This window comes from Mytilus californianus, unplaced genomic scaffold (genome assembly GCF_021869535.1).
Source record: "Mytilus californianus isolate M0D057914Y unplaced genomic scaffold, xbMytCali1.0.p SCAF_1, whole genome shotgun sequence".
Lineage (NCBI taxonomy): Eukaryota > Metazoa > Mollusca > Bivalvia > Mytilida > Mytilidae > Mytilus > Mytilus californianus.
In genome coordinates, this window is record NW_026262581.1 from 75251889 (window position 1) to 75275809 (window position 23921).

Sequence of the window (23921 nt, forward strand, 5' to 3'; positions counted from 1 at the left end):
CATATGAAATTATACTTTTGAATAAGAAACTTAAACTGTCAGTATAAGACCATTGCATTTAAGTGAAATGATTAAAATATTTTTAAGTCATTTTTGGAACGTCAAACCCTTGTATTGTCAATAAGAGAATGAAACATTTGATTCACTTATATTACAATAAATTGTAAAAACTACTTACACAGTAGCGTATTATCTATCATTATACATTATTGATGTCTGAAAAAGATAAACATAAGCAGATTCTGAACAATTAACATTAACGTCCACAGTCACAATATCGTATCTCAATTCTCGTTTTTTATATAGATTAGACCGTTGGTTTTCCTGAATTATTTTACACTAGTCAATGTTGGGCCCCTTATAGCTTGCTGTTCGGTGTGAGCCATGGTTCCGTGTTGAAGGCCGTACTTTGACTTGTTATACATTGTGACTTGGATGTAGAGTTGTCTCATTGGCACTCATACCACATCTTCTTATTTATATGGTATTATGACAGTCTATGCCAATATAATATAAACTATCAAAAGTAGGTACATTAAATAAACATCAGCAGTATACAAAGACAAAATTTCTACTTGAGTCATGATATGATGATTCCTTACGCACAACTCGAGTTTCTGAAGTAACTTTCACCTGGCAATGTCGAGACACACAGTCTTTGGGACAAGATACACATAGCGTCTCTGAGCATAAAACAAGAAGGCCAAAAATTAACAGACAAAACCGTACAACAGCAAATTCACCCTAGGTAGGTGCAATCTGATAAAACATTTACCGAACTTTATGAACTAAAAATTTACAGACGAAATATTTCATTTATCGACTAAAACATTTTGGTCAAAGTTTTTGGTATATATACAGAACAAGCAGTCACTATGCGTATATTTTGTAGTTAACGTTTAAACCCGCTGCATTTGTTTGCACATGTCCTAAGTCAGGAACCTGATGTTCAGTGGCTGTCGTTTGTTGATGTGGTTCATAAGTGTTTCTCTTTTCTCGTATTTTATATAGATTATAAGACCGTTGGTTTTCCTGTAGAATCGTTTTACACTAGTCATTTTGGGGCCCTTTATAGCTTGCTGTGAGCCAAGGCTCCGTGTTGAAGGCCGTACTTTAACCTTTAATGGTTTACTTTTACAAATTGTGACTTGGATGGAGAGTTGTCTCATTGGCACTCATTCCACATCTTCTTATATCTATCCTAATTTTTGTTTAAAAATCAGTATTGTTCAGTACAACAATCATCGAGCTATATAACCATACCGAGCATATGAGATCCAGTTCTAAAAATCACGGATTCAGATGGCGTTGAGAGGAGTTTTAAAGATTCCTGTTTGAAATTTGCTAAAAATATCATGTTTTGTCATTTCTGGATTATGGTCTTTTATATATTAATCACTTAATTTAATTGAATTCAAACTCAACTTGTTCTTGTTGCCTTTCTTGAATTTGACAAGTTCTAATGATTTTCAATTAAAGATAACTAGTATCAGATTAAATGAATACCAGTACTTTTAAAATGTTTTGTTCTTTACAAACTATTCGTTTAACCTTACAATTCACACAACTATTATCAGTCATGAAAAAGTTTAAATTTCTATTAGGTATGACGACATTTAAAGACTTCTATCAAATCTTTGACATCGAGGTTGAAAAAAAGTTGGTATCAACACTTACAAAAAGATTTTGTTTGAACTTGTTAGTAAGACAGTACTGATCTTATCATAAGTTTTATTTCACATTCATATTAAAAATCTATTTACCAATAAATTCCTTTTTCATTTATTCATTTATTCATTTATTCATTTATTCATCTATTTCTTTTTTCTTCTTTTTTTTCTTTCTTTCTTTTTTTCTTTTTTCTTCCTTTTTTTATTTTCATTTATTTATTTATCTATTTATTTTTTTTTCGTTTTACTTAAGATAATTAGTTCTTTATATATGAAATAAGAGAAAGTTTTTTCTAGTATCAGAACAGTTAAAAAGCAATATTGTTTATAAATTAATTATGAGTACTTTATCTTCTTTTATTGACCTTTTCTGTTTAAATTACTTGTCTATGATAATGTTTATTTATCATATAAAATTTTAATACAGTTATATAAATTTCATAAGATCAGTGTAACAGAATGAAAAATATTTCCAAATATTGGCACAGATTTATACTGTCGATATTGAAGTATATATGATTATTGCGAGTCATCTAAATGATTGTTTCCTTTATAACACTGTATACTCATGTCCTCAAACAAGAGGATCATAGCTTCCTCCAAAGGGAAGTTTATTTACTTGTACGCTATTTCGAAAAAGAAGTTTTGACTTACTTATTGCGTTTGCCAATAAAAGGGGAGAACATTTTACAAGTTATCTTTTCATACAAACTTAAAGTACTTATTTAACAAAGTTTTATGAAATTTGGACAGAAGCTTGTTTATGACCAAAATACAGTATCCAGAGCAATTTTTTTTAAATCTGTTTTTTATACATTCAGTTTAGCATAAGATATTTTTCGTTTAGTTGATTTGTTGGTTTGTATAATTGCAAGATATAAATAAGTAAAATACCATGAAATAAGATATAAAATGTCTTTTTCATACCATATCCCGTGCAAGTCGGAACGGCCACATCAAATCAAAAGACTAGTTTAAGGCGACAGTTTTTTTTCTGGATTTGAAATGAAGTATACTAGTGCGATAAAAAAAAAAATCTTTTTTATCGTACACATCTCAATGGACTATGGCATGTAAGGTGACAAGGGTCAGGTGCTTTGCTGCAAGTGTGATGTGGAAATCCAGGCTAGACTCAAAATGGATATGGATAAGTGTGTTAATATACCTTTTATAAACATCTTTTCATGCCAGAACCTTTTATAGCTTGCTATTCGGAATTGGTTTTGCTCATTGTTGACGTTCGTATGGTCCTAATTAGTTGCTAACATATACATCTTTTGGTCTCTGGTGGATTGAAGTCTCATTGGTATAAAATACCACGTCTCCTTATTTTATATTTTATTTGGTTAGTTATTAAATTATTGATAAAAAATACTGTCTCTTTGACATATTCCCCATTTCCATTCTCAATTGTATCTTTATTACTTTACCATATACAAAATATTGTTTGTGGTGAACCATAGGTGTCGGAAAATGCCCCTTTTTTTTCCAAATGCAAGGAGCGATAAATAAAATCTTTTTTTCTATCACAAAAAATTTACACGAGTCAAGCACTTCATATTTGTAAAATCAATTTTAAAGGTCAACAAAATAATTACAAGATTGTGTAATTACTGTTTTTATATACCTATAATGAAGTGTTCGTGTTTCGAGTTTATTACAAATACGATGCAAGGTTACAATTATTTTATTTTAACCTTGGTTATTTGACTTATTAAAAATAGCGGAAATATTAGAGTTGTTCACACGTATAAAATTGTAAAAACAGGATTTAAATACTGTAAACTATACTATATTTGAGAAGTCAAATATAAAATTAGTTGTTGAACCCTTTAACATCCTATATAGATGATCCGAACAAGCATAATGTGTGTTAAAGTTTTACGATCACGCCATTCGTTTTTCTTTATGATTAAGACAATGAATCAAATGAAATAACGATTTTTTAATAAATAAAAAAAAAGAGTTGAACTCGATACATCGTCTGTAGTGTCTGGCAATGCGATGTGATACTGGTGGTTGTGGTGTTTGATAAATATCGTAAAACAAGCAGTGTCTGGCAATGCGATGTGACACTGGTGGTTGTGGTGTTTGATAAACATCGTAAAACAAGCAGTGTCTGGCAATGCTATGTGACACTGATGGTTGTGGTGTTCGATAAGCATCGTAAAGCAAACAGTGCCTGGCAATGCGATGTGATATTGGTGATTGTGGTGTTTGATAAACATCGTAAAACAAAGCTAATATAAATACCCAGAACTTCTTTATTGTTATAGAACGTTTGTTAACTTTAGATACCTTTCGGATTTGCTGAGTTGATGTCTCATTGATGTTTACCCCCACGTTTCCCTTTATTCGCAGTTTTCAAGAATGTTCAAACGCAGAACAGGGTATTATTATTTTTTTTTGAATAATAAAACTATACTTACGTCTTTTTTAATCTAATAAATTGTGGTGTGTTACGTGACAAGTTTTTCTTCTCAAGGTGTCTGAGACTCTTTAAACAAAAATGCATTGTTAAATATACTGAGTGCATACAGTTTTATTATAATTATGAACAAAGTTATATGTATATTGTTTCATAATATGCAAACTCTAGTTTCTTGGACAATGTCATCCATTCTGTAGTTTGGATAACACTAACTGCATAATTATATGTGTATGTCCTTTTTTCAATTTTCGCATGACATGGTTGTGCTGTTTTGATAGGAACGGTGGCCATTTTAATTTAATTTTACACATTACAGATAACATATCCGTAGTATAAAATTTTGCGGTTTCCATGTTAACGGCGGCCATGTTGAAGCACTCATATATGGGCAACGCAACTAAAAAAAGTCCAGCGTTAAATGCACATTCAGGACGAGAACATGCTAACGTAGCAAGAATATTAACCCAGCTTTGTACTGGACCGACACGCTGAGTCGAATTTTTAACATGCTAGTTTACAAGGCAACAGTCCGCAGGAAGACATGTTAATACACTACCAGGTCACATTATTCTGACTACGAGCCGACCCGTCTTTTCTCTTACTCCTTAATGCCGCGTGCTTAGCAGAGATGCAGCAAATACCAATGTTAAAATTTTTGGTTTGACTCGGCCGAGGTTCGTCATTGTGTTATTGTTCTATAATATTATAATTTTTGCATACTTTGAACGACAAAATTATTTTATATCTCTACCTGTGTGACGTTTACATTCTGACGTCAAACACGCGATTCTACGCCAGAGTTAATGTTAAAATTACGATTCGGTCCCAGTGCTTAAAATCCCTCGATCCTTTATGAGTTGATTTGGCATACATAAATGAAATACAAAAATAAGTAAGCAATGAACGAGGTTGTTAAATGTGATATATGCTTTTTTGTGCTTCTTTGTTAAATATTTGTTTGTTTTTGTTGTGATTAAGATTGTGACACCGTGTTGACTGCTGTGCCCCTATTTTGACATTTTTACCTATTATGTCTGTTTGTTTTATTCACGCATCGTTGTCAATATAATGGAATTTGATGCGACTGTCATACAAGTGAGAGGTTTAGCGCTATAAAACCAGGTTCAATCCACCATTTTCTACATAAGAAAATGCCTGTACCAAGTCAGGAATATGACAGTTGTTGTCCATTCGTTTGATGTGTTTGTGTTTTTGATTTTGCCATTTGATTAGGGACTCTCCGTTTTGAATTTTCCTCGGAGTTCAGTATTTTTGTGATTTAATTTTTTTCGAACCCATAACCTCCCACACAGTACCACGACATCACCGAGCGGTCAAGCTAAATAATGAGCTTTTAATTGAAATTCATATCGAGAAAGTACATCTATATTATATTATCAAAATTCGTTTAAAATCATTTTAAATAAACTTTTCGATTATACAAGTAACCAATGTAATTTGTAGAAATTTTACGTTGACGAATTGTAAAATAATAGTTATACGATTGTAACTGATACAAAAATTCTTAAATTTACAATAATTGATAACTAAATACTACATAAACTTAATATTGATTAGTTGCCATCTTAGAAAATTTGTATGCCAAAGGATTTGTTCTGGTTGTAGCATATTGCATGCACTTCATGCGTCTTTCCTCTTTTTTAACTAATCACTGTATTCGACTTTTAACCAGATTTAATCGTGAATAACACGACACTTGTTGCGTGTAGAACAGCTAACGAAAAGCAGGAATTCGCCGATTTTGAAGGTTCGCAACGTTTGATATATATATTTACTTTTCATAATGTGCATGAAATAATTGCCATGTTACATAAGAAAATTCTGTCCTTAGAAATCACATTCGCTGATAATTGCAGTTTCAATGTCTGTAGTAGAAAAAAATGTTCAAATTAGTTAGGTTTAAACTAAAAAATCTATTGAGGTGTACCATTGTAAATTATGAGTTTTAAATGACTTTTAAATGACGTTTGTAAATAAAACACACTTCACGACACTACTTTGATCGTGTGAGTTAGATAAATTGAAGTAGTTGGTATATTTAAACATTCAGTCAACGTACTTACTTCGAAGACAGTAAATTTTAAGCCGCATATGCTTCTGTTCACTGTTAAAATAGGATATTAACATGTTGCACTCAATCAGAGTTGATTTGTGAAATCAATAATTCTTTCGATCTTTAAAATTTCATTACATGTTGCTATTTGTGAAAGCCGATAGTAAAAATATGAAAGACCAAAACTAAATAAAATAAAGATGAAACAAAATTATACAAACAGTTTCAAGCAAATAGACGGCAAAGTGCATAATTAAAGGTACATAGCTTTATTCCCTTCTTTTTACAGTAATGCTTAGTAACGATACAGGGTTCCTACCGAACTTATTTTTTATATCAGATAAGTGTGCAGTGGTCAGTGGTACGAAAGAGAGAAAGCATGAATATTTTTTTTTGCTTTAGATGAAATGAATCAGCAAGTTAATGTATTTGAAATTCAATTTCGATTTTCAAAATTTACGAGAAGAAGGGTTTAGAAAAAATAATTGTTTGATTTCCGTGTCTGTTACACATGTTTCTGAAATAATCTTAATCAGGTGGGCTAAATATAGTTCGTTGGAAAGCTAAAAAAAATATAGCCAAACAAGACAACGAGACCGTTTAAAGTCGATAGTTGCAACCCTAGTGTTAGCACAAGTACTTGATTTTTATTAACTTGTATGTTACAGATTAAATTAAGCGTCTACAACGTGCCAAATTTCAAAGGCACTGCTGTTTATGATTCTAGCAGTTGTTAACATTTGTAATTATACCACGTCTCCTTATTTTTATATTCATGAGGTATGCTCGAGAGTAACAAAAATTTGGAAATCCAAAATGTAAACGTTTGAGAGCACAAAAACCAACTCCCCTAAAAAGGACAGCCATAACTGTATAAGGTATTTACCATAGAAAGCTGAATACTTATATTTAACAAAATTACTAAAAATTAGCAAACAAAATGAATTTAAATCATGATTAAACCAAAGCACTGGATACTTAGCGGGATGATAGTCCTCTAGCATCTCTCATGGTCTATTGGTAGTAAGTTACTAGTAACAGGCCTAAAGTATAGAGTGCAGATCGCAGTTCGTCTTTTCTTCTTTACTTCAAATCATTAAAACTTACCAACACAGCATATAGACCATTAAGTAGCATATTATTCTATTTAGTGATCAGGCCTTTTTCTGTTGGTTCATGTTGAAAAGGTTTCATTTTTGTGTGGTATGCCCTCCAGTAAAAATCCCAGGTCCGCCCCAGCAAATAGCTGTTAAATGTCTATCATTCGTAGATGCATTCGTACTGTAGTACCAGTATTTAAAAATTGCTTAGGGATTTCAGTCATGTGAATTGTTGTTTCAGTGTTTCTCCATGGTGAAAAATAAATATGGGTGTGATTTATAATAAACTATAGACCTTAGTGCAAAATTGAAGCTTAAAAACTGCTGCATAATGTTAACCAATATAGAACCGGATGATCCGTAAAACTGCCACTATTTATACATTATAAACTGTATTACGTATTTTCACACATGAAGAAAGCAAACAAAATTTAAAGTTCAAATCGTTTCTTTACTATAATTTTGGAGTCGTATTTAAATTAGATATACATTCAATAGTTATACCATTCGAATATCATTTTAATGTGCTTCACGTCAATTTCAATTAATACACAAATTAGAAAGTTTACTTTCTATAAAATCAACATGATCTGGTCACAGACATAATATTTTCATAAGGATAGAGAATCACCAAAACAAACTCCGATAAACTGATTAAAGACGACTTTAACTTCTACTTTTAATGCGAGGAAGAATTGAAACTGTTAGAAAGAAGGTACCTTTCACAAAACATCGAAGTTCTTTCCTATGAGCATAAATTCAAATTAGGAGTGAAAATGAGTTGTACAACACAGACTATTTCCAATGGATATATAGTGGCATCCCAAAATTTATACAATGTGAACGATACAGTTACTTATGTTTGTAATTCGTTCTATACTTTGTCCGGAAATGCTGTGGCTACATGCTTAGATACGAGTGGCACATGGTCAACTATACCATCATGTAAATTTGCTGCCTTAGATAATGGTAATGTGTTACGTAGATTTTTGTAAAAGCTTCTTATATCTGTAGATTCTGCAAGATGTTTTTTTTTATGTTTTCATGATGTTTTTCTTGTTGTGCATTGTTTACATTTTGATGAAATACGTTTTAGGGATAATTAGGAAGTATTCCGTCATCTTTGATCGAATATAAATAAATAAAAAATTATTATTCCAGAATTTTGCTGAAATCACTTATGTTTGACGCAAATATGAATTTTTATAAACTTTTTAACTCAGTAAAGAACTCATAAATTACCATTTGTGGCAATATATGTTTTTAGAAATAAAGAAAGATTTTTTAATTGTTAAACAAAAATATTTCAAAAAATCAGAAAAGTTCATATAGTGATTTAGCTTTATAACAGAATTCACAGTAAATTTATCTTTTTTCATGTAGCAAGAAAACGAGTATGACGACTTCTTTTTTATTTTAATTTTACAAAAGCATTCAATATCAGCTGTTTTCACATAATCAATTTCACATTTCTGTTGTTTATTTTTCTTTCTATTCACGAAATATAGTACATTTTCCGTGGACAATGTTTACAAAATCTGGGAATTTTGCAAAAGTTGAAGCTTGAATACAAGCCATGTACCTATACTTTTATTACTAAGCTTTGTACCTATACATTTATTACTAGTATATGAAAAAAACATAAAATAAGCTACATTTTGGCAAAGTATAATAATTATTTCTAGGCGTATGAAATAGGATAATATTGGGCGGGGTAAATGTTTTTATTCTATGAGGACAAGCTTCGTGATACATAAAACGCATGTCTAGTCGTGCATGGTATTTTATTAATCTCAACAAGAGGCTACCGTCTGTAACTAGAAAGGTTTAAATATTAACTTTACTTTTATGTTTCCAAGCTTTAGATAAGCGAATAACCTTGATGTTTAGTATTTGTTATGTAAAGACTATATTCTGTTTTGTTCCAAATATTTACTATTTCAACCAGAAGTCCCTTGGCACTGCTTGATGGGATCTATAGGGTGTTTTTCTGTAAAAAGTTCAGTGAATGAATCGAGAATGAACTTGGTGATTTACATTTTCATGTTATAGGGACTCCATTATATGTTGTTTCAGGTATTTTTGCTTAAACCAGAGCCCCCCTTTTTGCGCTCTATGGCCCCTGGCTTTAGGAGGTTTTTTATTAAGTATAGAGCGAGCAAATGCTCTTATTATTTCAGATGTTTGTAAGTTGTTCTTGGCTTTTCTTGTCTATCCTGACAAACATAATTAGCTTACGCAAGCCAGATGTTTGGGAGACTTCTGTTTTTAGCAACCAAGCACATTATTATGGGTTCTAAATTAAATTTTCATTGATGTGATCAATCATTGTTTTCTTTTATCTATCAACCATGCAATTCTTTTCATCGGAAAAGTATATATGCTTAATGCCTTTTTTATGCTTTTCGTGAACCATTTCATTCAAAAATATAAACACTTAAATGTTGAAAATGAATTTTTATAAAGATATAAGGCAAATAAATTAGAAATTGAAAAAAAATAGTAGGCGTATGATATAAAGAACTGAATACAGAAATATGGTTTCTGTTGTATAGTCTAAATATAAATAAAAAAGTTATATTTACTACTTTTTGCTAGACGCATGTAGCAATTTGCCAAAATATTCGAAAAACCATTAAAATGAATAAATGTGTACTGTCATTCAGGATAAGAACAAAGGAGGCTTCGAATGTGATGTATTGCGTTATGTTAACACTCGGTATATAATGTTTCAAAATCGCAACAATTTAAGATGTTTAAAAATGAAAAGCTATTTTGATGTTTGTTGTCCTGACAAACGAAATCTCTATGTACAAAGCCCCTACACGTGACTGACTGACATAATTCTAATTTCAATGAAAAAATCAACTTTTTGACATTTGAACCAACTTTCGCAAAATGCACCGTCAAAATTGTACATTTGTCAATAAATTTAAGCCTTATGATCAAATAATTGTTTGCATATCAATTTCAGTCGATTTAATCTATACAACAGTTTTATTCTTCACTTTAAGTGATAAGTACTGAAAAAACGACCGCGTGCACATGGAACAGAGGATGATCGGTGTTCTGAAGTAGGCATTATGTAATTTAAAGTAAATCACGACTGTTTTGTCTCGTTTATATCGACTACCGCGTTTGCCCTTATACACGTAACCTCTTTATTCCCATCCTAAGAATGTATACCATTTTTGGTGAAAAAGGATTATTAGCGTTCAAATCGTTCAATTGATCACTCTTCAATTTTGAACTTGTCTTGTTATTTTATCTTCCTGTCCTCATTTATTAAGTATTTTACTAATGTTTCGTCACAATATTTTAAAACATAAATGATATAATGTATCATTAACTTGGTGTTTGTTTATGTGTATGAATGTTATTCTCAGATATCATGGTTTTCACTCATATTTCATTAGGTCAGATTATTAAAGTTTAAATATATGTATCAAAGAATGCTAACATCACTAAAAGCAAGCTTGGATTTTCTTAGTTTAAAGATTATAGAAATCATACCTTTTTACACTCTAATATTGGTGCTGGTATATTTCCGAACAGATATAACACTGCAACATTACGAATACTGCAGGAGAACACGGTCTGTTGCAATTGAAAGCAGTGGTATTTCAAACTGTGAATAAGCAAATCGCTACTTTTTTCAAATAAATACAAGACAACAACAAAAACTAACAATGCAACTATAACCTTAATCGTTGTTTTTTAAGCTACAGAAAAAAACGGTTTGACGGACATTTTTTTAATCGTGTTTCCATTGATAATAGTATTGTCATAAAAAGCTTGGTATTACATATTTTATCAAATTTGTAATAAAATGTAGTGACAGTTTTGAACAATGTATGATATCTGCAATCCTACTACTAGCATAACATTTTTTTAGAAATCAGGATCCTACATGTATCAATTTATAAATTTGACTTGGATGGAGAGTTGTCTCATTGGCACTCATACCACGTCATCTTATATCTATGTAGCTTGTATTTTGTATCTATTTTTTTTTTAATTTTCATACTGGGGCTTTCAAAGATAATTGATATGTAGACGTTCCCAAAAAATATATGCTTTATTAAGACGATACACTTTCATATAAGATTTTTATAAATTCCTTACGTTCAAAACAATAAGACACATAGATTAGTTGCTTACATGTACATCAGTTTGTATCGGGTGGATAGTTGTATCATTGGCAATCTTACCACATCTTTTAATCTTGATATCAAGTAAAAGTGAGTTTAGACGGGTTTCTATGTTCTTCTTATATCCTCTTCTATTATACAGCTACATGTTTGTTCTTGAATTTAAACAGAATCATAATTTTATGCATTTTTACTAGTAAAAGAAAGGTGCGACCATCTTTTTTTTTCACTAATGACGTTTTGATGTTTAATGCATATCATTTTTATTCATTATAAAGCCTTCGCATCGTATATGATAAGTTATATCATTATGTTTTAAGGAAGTGCCACTCATTAAATCAGAATCAACGTTTGCAAATTTTTAAAAATTTATTTGTTCCAAAGGGTTAAGTACTCCTGAATGTTACCAAAATTCAAGGATACATTCGATTTGAGTTCGGCCTTCATATAACTGTCATAAAAGACATATTGAACCTAATTGATCCTTTCAAACAGTATAATGGGCTTACGTCATGTGAAATGCTTAAATTAATCTGTCTTAAGATCTGTTTGATAAAAATGCATTTAGAGAAGCATTTGCACAATTATAAATATGCATGATAATTGACTGCACAAGAGAGTTTTAATATTTCCCATTCATCACATGACAAAAATGCAAATTGAACATAAACATGTATCGACTAAAACCACGCTTGACTGACTTGATCAAAATAGCGACTGTTTTTGGAATAACTTAGTTTCTCTGATGAACTGTGTTTCAGATCGAAGAATCTACCATTGACAGCGATATTTTTCAAAATTTTATGGTAATAGTGTCGAGCAAGATACTTAACACGGTCTTGAAAGTGGAAAAAATATTTTTTCCATTGGTTTTATAACGTACAGCCAGGTGCTTGAAAAGTAACTTAAATCATAAATGGGTTAAATTGTATCCTGCATATAACGATCAGATTATTGTTATCTTTACTGAAAAAGGCACTGTTGTTGTCCTCATTGGGTTTTACTCATGAAGATTAAAAAACATTGGAGAAATAAACTATCCCTATCTTTGCTCATGAGTTACGATATAACTGCACTCTAAACAGTAGCTTTATATTGCAACATGCCTGCAAAAGCTCGCATGGTATTATTTAGTCTAACAAAAACATCCCCTTTTCCACGATAATGACATCACGCAAGGAGAAATTACACTGAAATTGTACTTTCCATGAGCAACACAACAGGTGCAACGAGTGGAGCAGAATATGTTTACCTTCTAGCGTATCTGATACCAAACCGGTTTTCGGTTGGGTTAATTCGCGTTGCTCAGTCTTGAGTCTTTTATGTAGTGTTTTGTAGACTATTGTTTGTCTTTTCGTCATCTTTTAGGGTGTTTTTTTTTGCAATGCCTTTGTCGGTGAATCTTTTAAATTATGAGTTTTGATTCTCCCTTTGATATTTTCCGACGTATTTGTTAACTAATCTATTCTCCTTAAAAAACAAAAATGCTAAGATTGTACAAAACTTTTCTCAAATCCCAATCTGAATAACAAGATCCATCTTTCCACGTCAGAAGATACATGTATGACAGGAAGAAGACTTCTCCCGCATGCAAAGCTCTGATTCCTTCCCCAGCTTTGGTTATACTTTTTGTCCTTTTAGTTTATAAGCTCTTCATCTTTTTAAAAAGTTTTGGATTTTCAAATGTTTTGGCTTCGAGTGTCACTGAACAGAAATTTACTGTCGAAATGCGAATCTGGTGCAGAAAAATTGGTACCGATAATGTTATTCTGTTGTTTCACAGTATTTGCATGAAGCCACTGATATTTTAGTGGTAACTAATAAAGCAAGTGTTTTTTCGATATTAGAAGACCACCTTGGTTAAACTGATTTACCTCAAAATAATTATAAAGTCAACAAAGATTTCGTTTTATCAAAATCAAATTATCAAAGTTTTATAGTGCCGCAATGTTATTTTTGACCCTTTAGGAATAATGTCTACTCAATGTTTCTTTTTGAATTGAACATAAAACGATAATAATGGGTTAACAGATTCTTAAAAAAAAAGTATTAATATAAATCATTAGAGGCGGATGGAATATTAATTGAGTTTAAATGCTATATGAAACTGTGTGCAAATAAAGTGGGGGAAGTTGCCAAAACAAATGTTGTATTCTTTGGTCCTAGAGCCATGAATAATAGCTAAAGATTTCTTGAATGCACACTTTAAATAAAAAACACATTTTTGTAACCGTGTAGTCTACTATAAAGACAAAATTTGTATTTTAATTTTAATTTTAACAAAATTAATGTTTTTTGCTGTGCATGTACTGATTTTGTGTCATGGATGGATACCCTATATCCTTTGTTTTTCTATTAAAATGAACGACAAAAGTGTAAATCGTAAATATCAAACTTAACCTCTATTTTGTCATCAGTAACAACTCATTGGAAAATGAATGGCAATTGTTGAAAGGTTCTCATGATATTGCACGGAAACTTCATATTATACTATTTCACAATCAATCAAGCCAAGAGTCCAGAACGAAAAAGTGAAAATCGTCAGTATCGATCTTGACCTCCACTAATAACTAGTTAACTTAAAAAGTATTAAAATTTTGAAAAGCATTGGTGGAATAGTTCTCAAGTTATTACATGAAAACAGCTTGAGTCGCCCGCCAGCCAGCCCACCGTGCTACCCACTAAAGTAATACCCAGATTTTCGAACGAAAAACCCGCACACAGCTTTATCCTTTCGTCTTGGGTGGATATGTGTCTCATTGGCAATCACACCACATCTTATTTTATATTCCACGTGATCAATTGATGTACTATTCATAGTTGTACGCCAATAGAATTATGAAAGATTTTCAATCAAACTAAATGATCCCTGCTAAATTAAATATTACCAATACTTTTTGAAAAACCTAATATGTTTTACATATATTATGCAAATTAAAAAATCATGGGCTATCCTTTTAATCACATAACTGGTTTGAGGTAACTTAGTTGTTTGTGAAACGTTAAAGATTAAAATTGGTAAACTTGGTTAAATATTACTCTCTAACTTCAAAATAATTTCTAATCAATTTTTAAATAATGATCTTTAAATGGCTCTTAGAAGAACTTTGTCGAATAAACGCAAGGACACACACATTAGGATTTTTAAAAAACCATACAACTCCAACCAAATACCGGTATCCAATTTTACTTTAAATGCAAAAAGGTTGGAACATCATCAAACAACAGGCCAAAGTTCTTCCAAACTTTTGTGGGAAAAGATCCTTTTATCCTATTCTTTCTGTATCCAAACGCCATCGGATGTTGCTGTCATCTTTCTGAAAACTGAAAGTTTGCCAATAAACACCAAAACAATGTAAAGATATAAAGGGTAAATTGCTACCGATCTCTGTTGATATGATGTATTTAAGATGCACTGTTAAAAAGGTAGTTAATAAATACATCTATGAAAATCTTTTCTCAAGAAGAACATCTAATACATGTAGTTATCAGGTAAGTAATACATGCTTCTAAAAGCCGGCAGTTATTTATTATACCTTCGACAAATTTTGTGCAATAGGGTTTGAAATTGATAACGTTTCTTCCAATGGTCTGACGATTTTGAATACAGACTTGCTCATTTCAACGAAACTTTATAATAAGACTTCTATAACCCTGTCAGCATTGTTTGTGTTTTTGGTTTGCTTTTTCTTGAGGTGCAGTATTCAACCCGTAGTTGTGGTTATTGAAGATAGCTTTCTGTAGTACCGATCACATATTGACCTTGCTTTCCACATTATGTGTCGTCCTTTGTTTTCTTTTCCAAGTTAATGTTTGTCTTATTTTTTGCTAAGATTGCAATTTTGTTTTGTTTGACTCATAAAACATGTGGTTTAGATTGTGTTCACGTAGAACTGACACCACCAAATTTTGTGTCAGAGGACCATGTCTATTTTGTTCTAGGAGTCGGTGTTGGTGATTATTTCAGTTTATTGTATTCTCAAATATTATTTGTAAACATCCCTCTTATACTTATCATATGTTTAAAGTTTGTAATTATCATATGTTTCTTTTTCGGTGAAGTTTATCGTTTAATTAAGAGTAGTGTTTTACTCTTGCTTTTCGGTTATTCGTTTCATCTACTGCTAAGAATAATTAGAGCAATATTTATATATTTCAGTATGGTTTTGGATGACAGTTGGACTAGCGTCATTGTTAGCACTTGTACTACTACTCATATTATTGATATTTATCATACGGTATTGCTGCTGGTAAGTATACAGTATAAACTAAGCATTGTTCATAGAAAATTTAAAAACAAGTCGAGGATTCCTTCAACAGTAAAAACAGGAATCATTTAAACTACTCAATCGTTAGAAAAGGTTTAGAATAATTGTCATATTTCCGACGATATTCATACTATACATTTTCCTCGTTTCTAAATTTCAAATCCAATTATTCGATAAAACGCAGCACATTTAGTATGCTTAATTTAGAGTTAATGTCAAAGCTGTTCATTAAACTGATTCAAAAGAGACAGTTGTCCCTTCATATTATAGCAAGTAATATAGACTAGCAGCTCGAGATTAAAAGTAGATAACTTTCCAGATTAAGAAAAGAGTAAGCTTAAGAAATATTTATAGTTGATTTTTGTTCGTAATGAGCAACTTGTGAGTGTTTATAGCTATGCTACATCATTTAAAACACAAATTTACAAAAGAAAATATAAAGATGTATATAGGATTTATATAGAATACCCCAAACTGCATGTTGATTAAGCCATTTAAACTATAGACCAGTGTCCAAACTATATGTCAAACCTGATAAGTTGTGAACGGCATAAACAGGCACAGTAAATATCTAATTTCTATGTAGACATGATGATAAAAAGCAACTTGAATCGAGTGAACAAACATGGCATGCACTTCATTAAAGTTTATATCAAAGATGAAATGAAATAAAACGCATGCCTAAAATAATTATACGACATTCAAACTCATAAGCAGTCAATAAGTTCTACTGAAACAGTTAATAAATTCTACTGAAATAGTTAATAAATTCTACTGAAACCATTAATATATTTCAACATAGTTTTGTTCCTATAATACTTTGGTCCGACTTCGACAAATTACTCTAGTTATTGTTTTGTGGTTATTGTAACCTGTCTTGATTTTTTATCTTTGTTACATAATATTAAAAATGAATAAACAAATGTTTTCAATTTATTATATAATGATGTCATTTTTTTATACAGAAAAGTAATTACAATCAAATACTTTTTACCTCCACGAAGTTTATCAACGAAGTTTACGTATTATTGATCTTTACAAAAAGGTGTGTTTACATGTAATATCATCTGTTTTCAAAACCAAAAAATTACCAGTCTATTTGCCTATTTTTAGATATCCATTTTTCAGTTGTCTCCCTTAGGAGGGTCATAATTTTCAGTGAAGAGCTAGCAGAAAGAACAAATTTACCTGTGCGTAAATGTGTGTAACCTTTAAGTTTATCAAATCTTTCAATTATATTTAATATTTTGTTAAGCTAAAAACTTTTAGTACCAGTGGTTGTTTCCCCTAAAAAAAAATGGTTAAAACTCCTATTACATCACCTACAACTAATCAAGCTTTGCATGGGCAGAAGCCCATTTTGTCCGGTAAGTGTGTTTTAACATAATCAACACGGTATTGGCAAATGGACTATTAGAATATCGATCAGTATGTTTTCTTAAGAAGTAAATGTTTTAGAATGACTGTTTAGTTATAATGATATTGAATGTATCTTATAGTCACAGAAGAAAAAGTCGTGTGTCAGAATTCTCAGAAAGCCAGGACCGATACGGAGATAGTTGTGGTCCATGTTGTGGCTTGGTCGATTATAAAGGATGTTGTTCCCTTAACGGTTGTTGTGGATTTTACGGATGCTGTGGTGGATTCTGTGGAGCTTGCCGATGTTGCAGAGAGTTTCCTGGCGACGGCGACGGCAACTCGGGCAGACATAACAGAAATTCAAATCATAATTCAATGAAACCTGTGAAGAAAAAAGTTTCTGTTAGACAAACACAAACATCACCAACACCAACAGATTCAACCACAATGGATGAAAAGAAAAAGATAGCTAAGGTCCTTAATGCTTGGATGCCACATTCCCACAATGTTCGGCACATAAACACCAGCACTAAATAATTAAGAAACAGACCTTTACTTTCACCTATAAAAACAATATCTTTTTATGTAAAGTTGATTAATTAATATATCAAAACAACCAAAAAGTACTGAATAATGATTTCTAATGAATCAATCAATCTAATGAGAGTGAATGTAAAATATAAAAAAGTAGATATATATCTTATTGAATATAGATTATTTTAAGTTTAAAGGGGCATTAGCTACGAGATATAAAAAACATTAAAATATGATTTTTTGTTTTGTTCAATCATTTAAAAAAGTGAAATAGTGAAATACTTATTCGCTTTTAGCAGCCAGTTTAGTTCAAATAAGCTAAGAAACATCATTGATGAATTATTCTCTTGCAAGTGAATAATTCGACCTCATTGAATCCGTATTCATATGACCTTCAATTTAAACTATTAGCTAGAGTTTATATCGGGTTATGTGACCGTCGGCAGTCTTCGGATGTCATCTCGATGATTAGTTAGATGGCGCCAAGACTAAAAGACACACGAAATGCTGATATATATTATCGAGTTCATGAGTTGTTAATTGTTTATTTGAGACTTATTGTAATTTGGATATACGTTTTAGTAAGTTATAAATCAAATATGAGAATTTGAGTCAAATCGGTGAACATGAATTTGACAGCTAATGTCCCTTTAAAGTACGTAGAGCATTATATAATGACGGAGTAGCGTTTTCATTCATTTGTTGTTGGGTTTTTTTTTTTTCTCTCTCTCTCTCTCTCTCTGTTTTGTCTTTCTGAGCACTGTTTGGTTATGGTGATTTTTCGATATATATATTACACTCTTATCTTCTTTCCTTAACTGAACTTCTACATGCATCGTTATTTTTGGTCTCTTTGTATATTTCAGCCATAACACACACTGCAACATAACATTTTTTCTTGCTAACTTTTCAGTCTCTTGTTAAACTTTATTTACAGATGGGTGACGTATATATCATTTCAAATCATGTTGATTCAACACAGACAGCTCCAATAAGTACAAAATCTACCCCAAGAGTACATAAATCGCCAACAACGACAACACAAACGCCTCGTGAGCAGAATGAAAGCATGTCATCGGAGAAAAATTACAAGAAGAAAGCAAAGGTTTTAACAGCATGGATGCCCCATTCGCATGACGTCAGAGAAATAAACACAAGCACAAAGTAAAGGCGCTTCATCTCCGTCGATGAAGTCAAAATAACAGGATGGGTGCTATACTGCTGAACATTGATATTTAATTAACAATTTTGGAATATGTTTCAAATGCGGGAAGTAAACGATGTAAAACAATATATATATAAATATAATATTTATAATAAGTCAACTTTTGATATCATTATACGACGAGAACCTAAACGGTTGAAATGTTCACTGTGATTTTATGAGAGCAGCCATTTAACTTTTAATTGGTTATATCTTTTTATGTCCCTATGCTTAAAGAAAATTGAATTGGCTTGAAGGTGGGAAAAATAAACATGACCGTTATTTTTCTCGCTTGTATTATTTTACATTTGTCATTTCGGGTTCTTTTATAACTTTCTATGCGGTACTCATTGTTAAAGGCCGTATGGTTACCTAAAGTTGCTAACCTTCTTCGTCATTTCGTCTCTGGTGGATGAGTTGTCTCATTGGTAATCATACCACATCTTCTTATTTTTATCATGATTTCGAAATAAACGTTTAGCCTAGTTTTTCAAAAAAAATATCAATATACTATTTTCCATTTTAAAAACTTTCAAATCGAGAGGGAAACAAAGACCAATTCAAAATTAAGTGTTTGGTTAATCAAGAAGCAGGTAATGGAATTCTTCTTCTGAAAATTTCTTCTGAGAATCCTTTGCATGCTTATACTTTCTGCATCTTTTAAAATTATAGCAACATGTTTTCAGTATTTATATTTGCTCTATAATACTCATAGAATCTTCTTGTTTTTTCTTTTCTAATTTTACAGTAGATTTTCTGTTTTATCATCTTTTTTATGTTTCTTTTGGTAGCTTATCAGTTTACAAAACTGTATAGAAAAATCTTATGTTATGTAATTTATTGGGGAAAATACAAATCCTGTTCAATTTCAGTCTTACTAATTATCGATTTTTTCGTGTTTGTATGAAATGAATTATAAAGTTCATACTCGAATAATCATGATGATGATGATTCTATATATGTATATTATGTTTTTATTGTAAGTTTTTTAAAGGGGCATTAGCTGTCAAATTCAGTTTTACCGATTTAACTCAAAATCTCATATCATATATGATTTATAACATATCAAAACGTATATTCAAATTATAAAAAGTCCTATAGGAACAATTTACAATGCATATGATAAACCATCGAGATTACCTCCGAAGACTGCTGATGGCTATATGACCTATATAAACATAAAAAAATATATATAAAGACGGACATGCAATTGCAATCGTATAATGACGATATTTCTGGATATGTTTGATTTCATATCTAAGACAAAAAAAACATATGTAAGTCATAGTTTTACCTATATGAGATTTTTTTTTTGTTGGCAGAGTCAGTAAACACAATCATGTTTTTCAATGTTGACACTTTTTCTTATGAATAACTTATCATGCTGAGTTCATGCGCAACCTGTCTTCAGCTCAGTTTCAAATTAAAGGTAGCATGAATACGGATGCAATATTACTTGAACATCCCTAGTTTATAAATGTTTGAGAATGAAAAAAAAAAGTTTTATTATTTTTTTTTTGTATAAATCGTAGAATCGTAGGAAATGCCGCTTAAATTGTCAGATGTGGCATAACACTTTATAGATATACTACCATTACATTTGGACATAATCGCTAATTTTATTGAAATTATAATAGCCGTTTTTTAACGCCCATTCCAGACTTAAATTTAAGTTGCCAATGTATGTACCTGTAGTGTGGGTTTTGTCAATTATAGCTTTGAAAAAGAAAAGTTACATCAAGTTCTCTTTGAAAACTCATATTTACAATAAAGGCAGAGATAACACCGGTAATCCATACATGTGACATCCATCAATCAAATGGACCATATAACTTTTGTCCGTTTAATATATTTTACACTAATTTATAAAGCGTATAAAAGTATGTGCTTTCATGAAAATGACTTACAATGATGTCATATGACCAACACTATTTCTTCGTGTGTATTCTTATAGTTGATGTCCATACTGTTGCATTTAATGAATTGACTACTTACACTAATATATATGCTTCAAACACTTCACTGTTATCATCTAAAAAGGAAAATGAAGAGATAAAAAAAGTACTTTGTAGACATGATGCCTTATAAATGATATTCAGGTGTATAAAATGACCAAACACTGGTAAAAGTATAGACGCTGGGGTGTAATATGTTGAGTTGATAATTTTATCATTTAAGCCTTCAGCAACCATATATAAGAATAAAATACCTATTCATTTGATGTGCTTGTAAATTCTTGGAATTTTCGTTAGATTTCTGTCCTATGCACGTCTACCCAAAGTCATTTCCTTTCAAATCTCGACTTTGCTTTAATGATGAGGGATGAAATAATACTAGCATAATGCTTTGTGTTTTACATTGTTATTGTTAGTTTCTTATATATATATATGTGTATATCGTCCTGAACATGCATGGAATATTTGCCACTGAACTTTAAGCAACCACCAATCAATCAAACTTATACTATACGCTACTTATATTTATTTATTTAATCAAACTTCATTTTATACATAGTTGTGGTTTAAATGTTATTTTAAGAGTCGATCTTTGATCATTGCCAGATATAACCTTATTTTCCTTAAATCAGTTTTCTAGCGAAAATCTTCATAAAATTTGTACGGAGAACTAGTTTACTCGTATTTAGTATTTACCATCTATTAGTGAATACTAAATGTGCAGTGGTTCCCGGTGAATTGTAACAAACATAACTTTAGTCGACGCCAGGGGCTTTTCTGACATTTGAATGTAGATTTTAAGTTAAAGATTACGTAATAATTTATAAAACTAAAATTACAGATCCGTAAGACAGTGTGGACCTTAAATTATTTTTACTGTTGTGTTTTGGCCCTTGTTGGTTTTTTATGTTGCTCTCAAATGTTTTATGTAGTTGGCTTCACATACTTTTGGTCTTCGGTACCTTATGGAGGTCAGTCCAGAAACACATTTTCACATAGAAATCGGTATATAGTGCCTTTATATTTACCTTCATTACGGTGTAAGCTCTGTGCAGACACCACAAACAAGCGAGACATTTTGTCAGGATAAATGGAAGAACTTTTATATAAGTGCTGGTATTTGTATTATTGATTCTACCCTAGTATTTCTTTTGTCGTTGTTCCATATGAATCTACGCCGTATTCGTTCGTCCATAAAATTTATTTATGACATGCGTATCAATGATTTTACTTGGCTCGCTCAAGAATTTGCCGGAAATATCTTATTTCCTCTCTATGTGCCTAAAATTTCTACCTTTTTTCCAAATCATCTCTTATAAAAGGTATAGCGTCATTTTATGTATTTGTATATATGTAAAAGATTATAAACACTATTTATTTATTATTTTTTTTTATCATTTAGAATGCTTGTTGTTCGTATTCCTTTTTACGATCAGTATTATTCAATGATGGCTGTATAATTTTATTTCGTATTTCCTATGTCTTTTCTTAAAAAAAAAACTTGCATAATTTTTTTCTAAATAAATACATGTACTACATGAAGTGTTTTCTACATGATTCCTCTATTTCTGTCATTATAAAAGTCTAGGAGCCATAGACTAATGGCGGAGTGGCCATTTGCGCTGTTGAAATAGTCTGATTCTATAAAGATAAGAAGATTTGGAATTATTGCCAATGAGAAAACGCTCCACCAGAGACCAAATGACGTAGAAGTTAGTAACTATAGTTCACCGTACGGCCTTCAACAATGAGCAAAACCCATACCACACAGCATACTAACGCCTGCAGATTAATCATACAAATAAACAAATGTGAGCTATTATGGTTTCGCAGCATATCTCTATGAATGAGCATGATGTATTTTTAAGTGAGAATATAGATAATATATATATATAAGTTTTACGTTTGTCAAATAGAGAGAGTTTTATCCACAACTAAGTACAAGAATATGAATGTTATGGAAAATTCTCATTCTTTATTATTATATTTAACTTTAATTAGTAGAAATGATAGAAACTTCTGGAAGAGTTGGTTATTTTCAAACAATTAAAGCACTCTTATCTAGTAGCCAGTTCAATAGAATTCCTGTCTAATAACAATTTGATTGTGTGATATGGAACGCCAAAACTGTCTTGTTATGCCCATTTTCATTATATGATTTCCTTTTCCCTTTATATGATGTGCACTTGTCATTATATGATGTGCAAATATCCTTATATGATGTGCAAATATTCTTATATGATGTGCAAACATCATTATATGATGTGCAAACATACTTATATGATGTGCAAATGTACTTATATGATGTGCAAACATTCTTATATGATGTGGAAATATCCTTATACGATGTGCAAATATACTTATATGATGTGGAAATATACTTATATGGTGTGCAAATATCCTTATATGATGTGCATTTTCCCTTGTATTATGTGCAAACATCTTTATATGATGTGGTTGTGTCATTATATTATGTGCTTATAATCTTATATGATGTGGTTCGGTTTACTTCATTATATGATGTCGAAACGTCATTATATGATGTGCTTTCATCGTCGTTATGGTCAGTGAACATGATTACGATTAGAATGATTACTGTCTACGTCATAACTGATTCCGATCTGCTTCTGCGGAGTAACTATACACCCGGCTCAAATCTGTAGCTATCGCTAGCGAAAGTGCAATTTATAGGATAAATAAGACAATGCAATTTAACAAAAATCAAAGTTTCAAACATTCGGAGGAAGATTAAGATCAATTAATACAGTAGCTAGAAATTGAATTGAAGAAATTTCCGGCTGCGGCGAAAATATGATAAAACAAATTGTGGGGCTCTTTATAGCTTGCTATTCGGTTTGAGCAAAGGCTCCGTGTTGAAAGTTGTACTTTAACCTATAATTGTTAACTTTTTACAAATTGTGACTTAGATGGATAGTTGGCACTTATACCACATCTTCTTATATCTATTCATTGCAAAAGAGACCGTCAGTTTTAAAAATATTTCATAACAATAGCTATAAACTATCTACTCATGCATAATATGGTTTGTTTTACAAAATGTTATTGAATTATATAAATGGAAAGATGTATAATGTAATATTGAATATGTACAGTGATATTAAATCTAGTATATCATATAATAATTGTTATTCGGAATAATTTGCTTGCTTGTGAC

At 31.1% G+C, this 23921-nt stretch overlaps 1 protein-coding gene across 5 annotated transcripts in view; it reads left to right on the top strand.

The window, feature by feature from the left end:
* LOC127707718 (uncharacterized) overlaps positions 1-22288 on the top strand; it is a 75379-nt gene extending 53091 nt beyond the window's left edge. For 3 of the 5 annotated variants that reach the window (XM_052212447.1, XM_052212438.1, XM_052212430.1), the window contains exons 2-4: positions 15586-15676; positions 17194-17527; positions 18525-22288. In XM_052212447.1, coding sequence (XP_052068407.1) covers positions 15586-15676; positions 17194-17527; positions 18525-18755 — 656 coding nt within the window. In that variant the 3' untranslated portion in view covers positions 18756-22288. Of the gene's footprint in view, positions 1-7712; positions 8245-15585; positions 15677-17193; positions 17831-18524 lie in introns of those variants that run through there. The other 2 variants (XM_052212421.1, XM_052212457.1) reach the window with 2 other exon arrangements.
* Positions 22289-23921: the final 1633 nt, after the last annotated feature.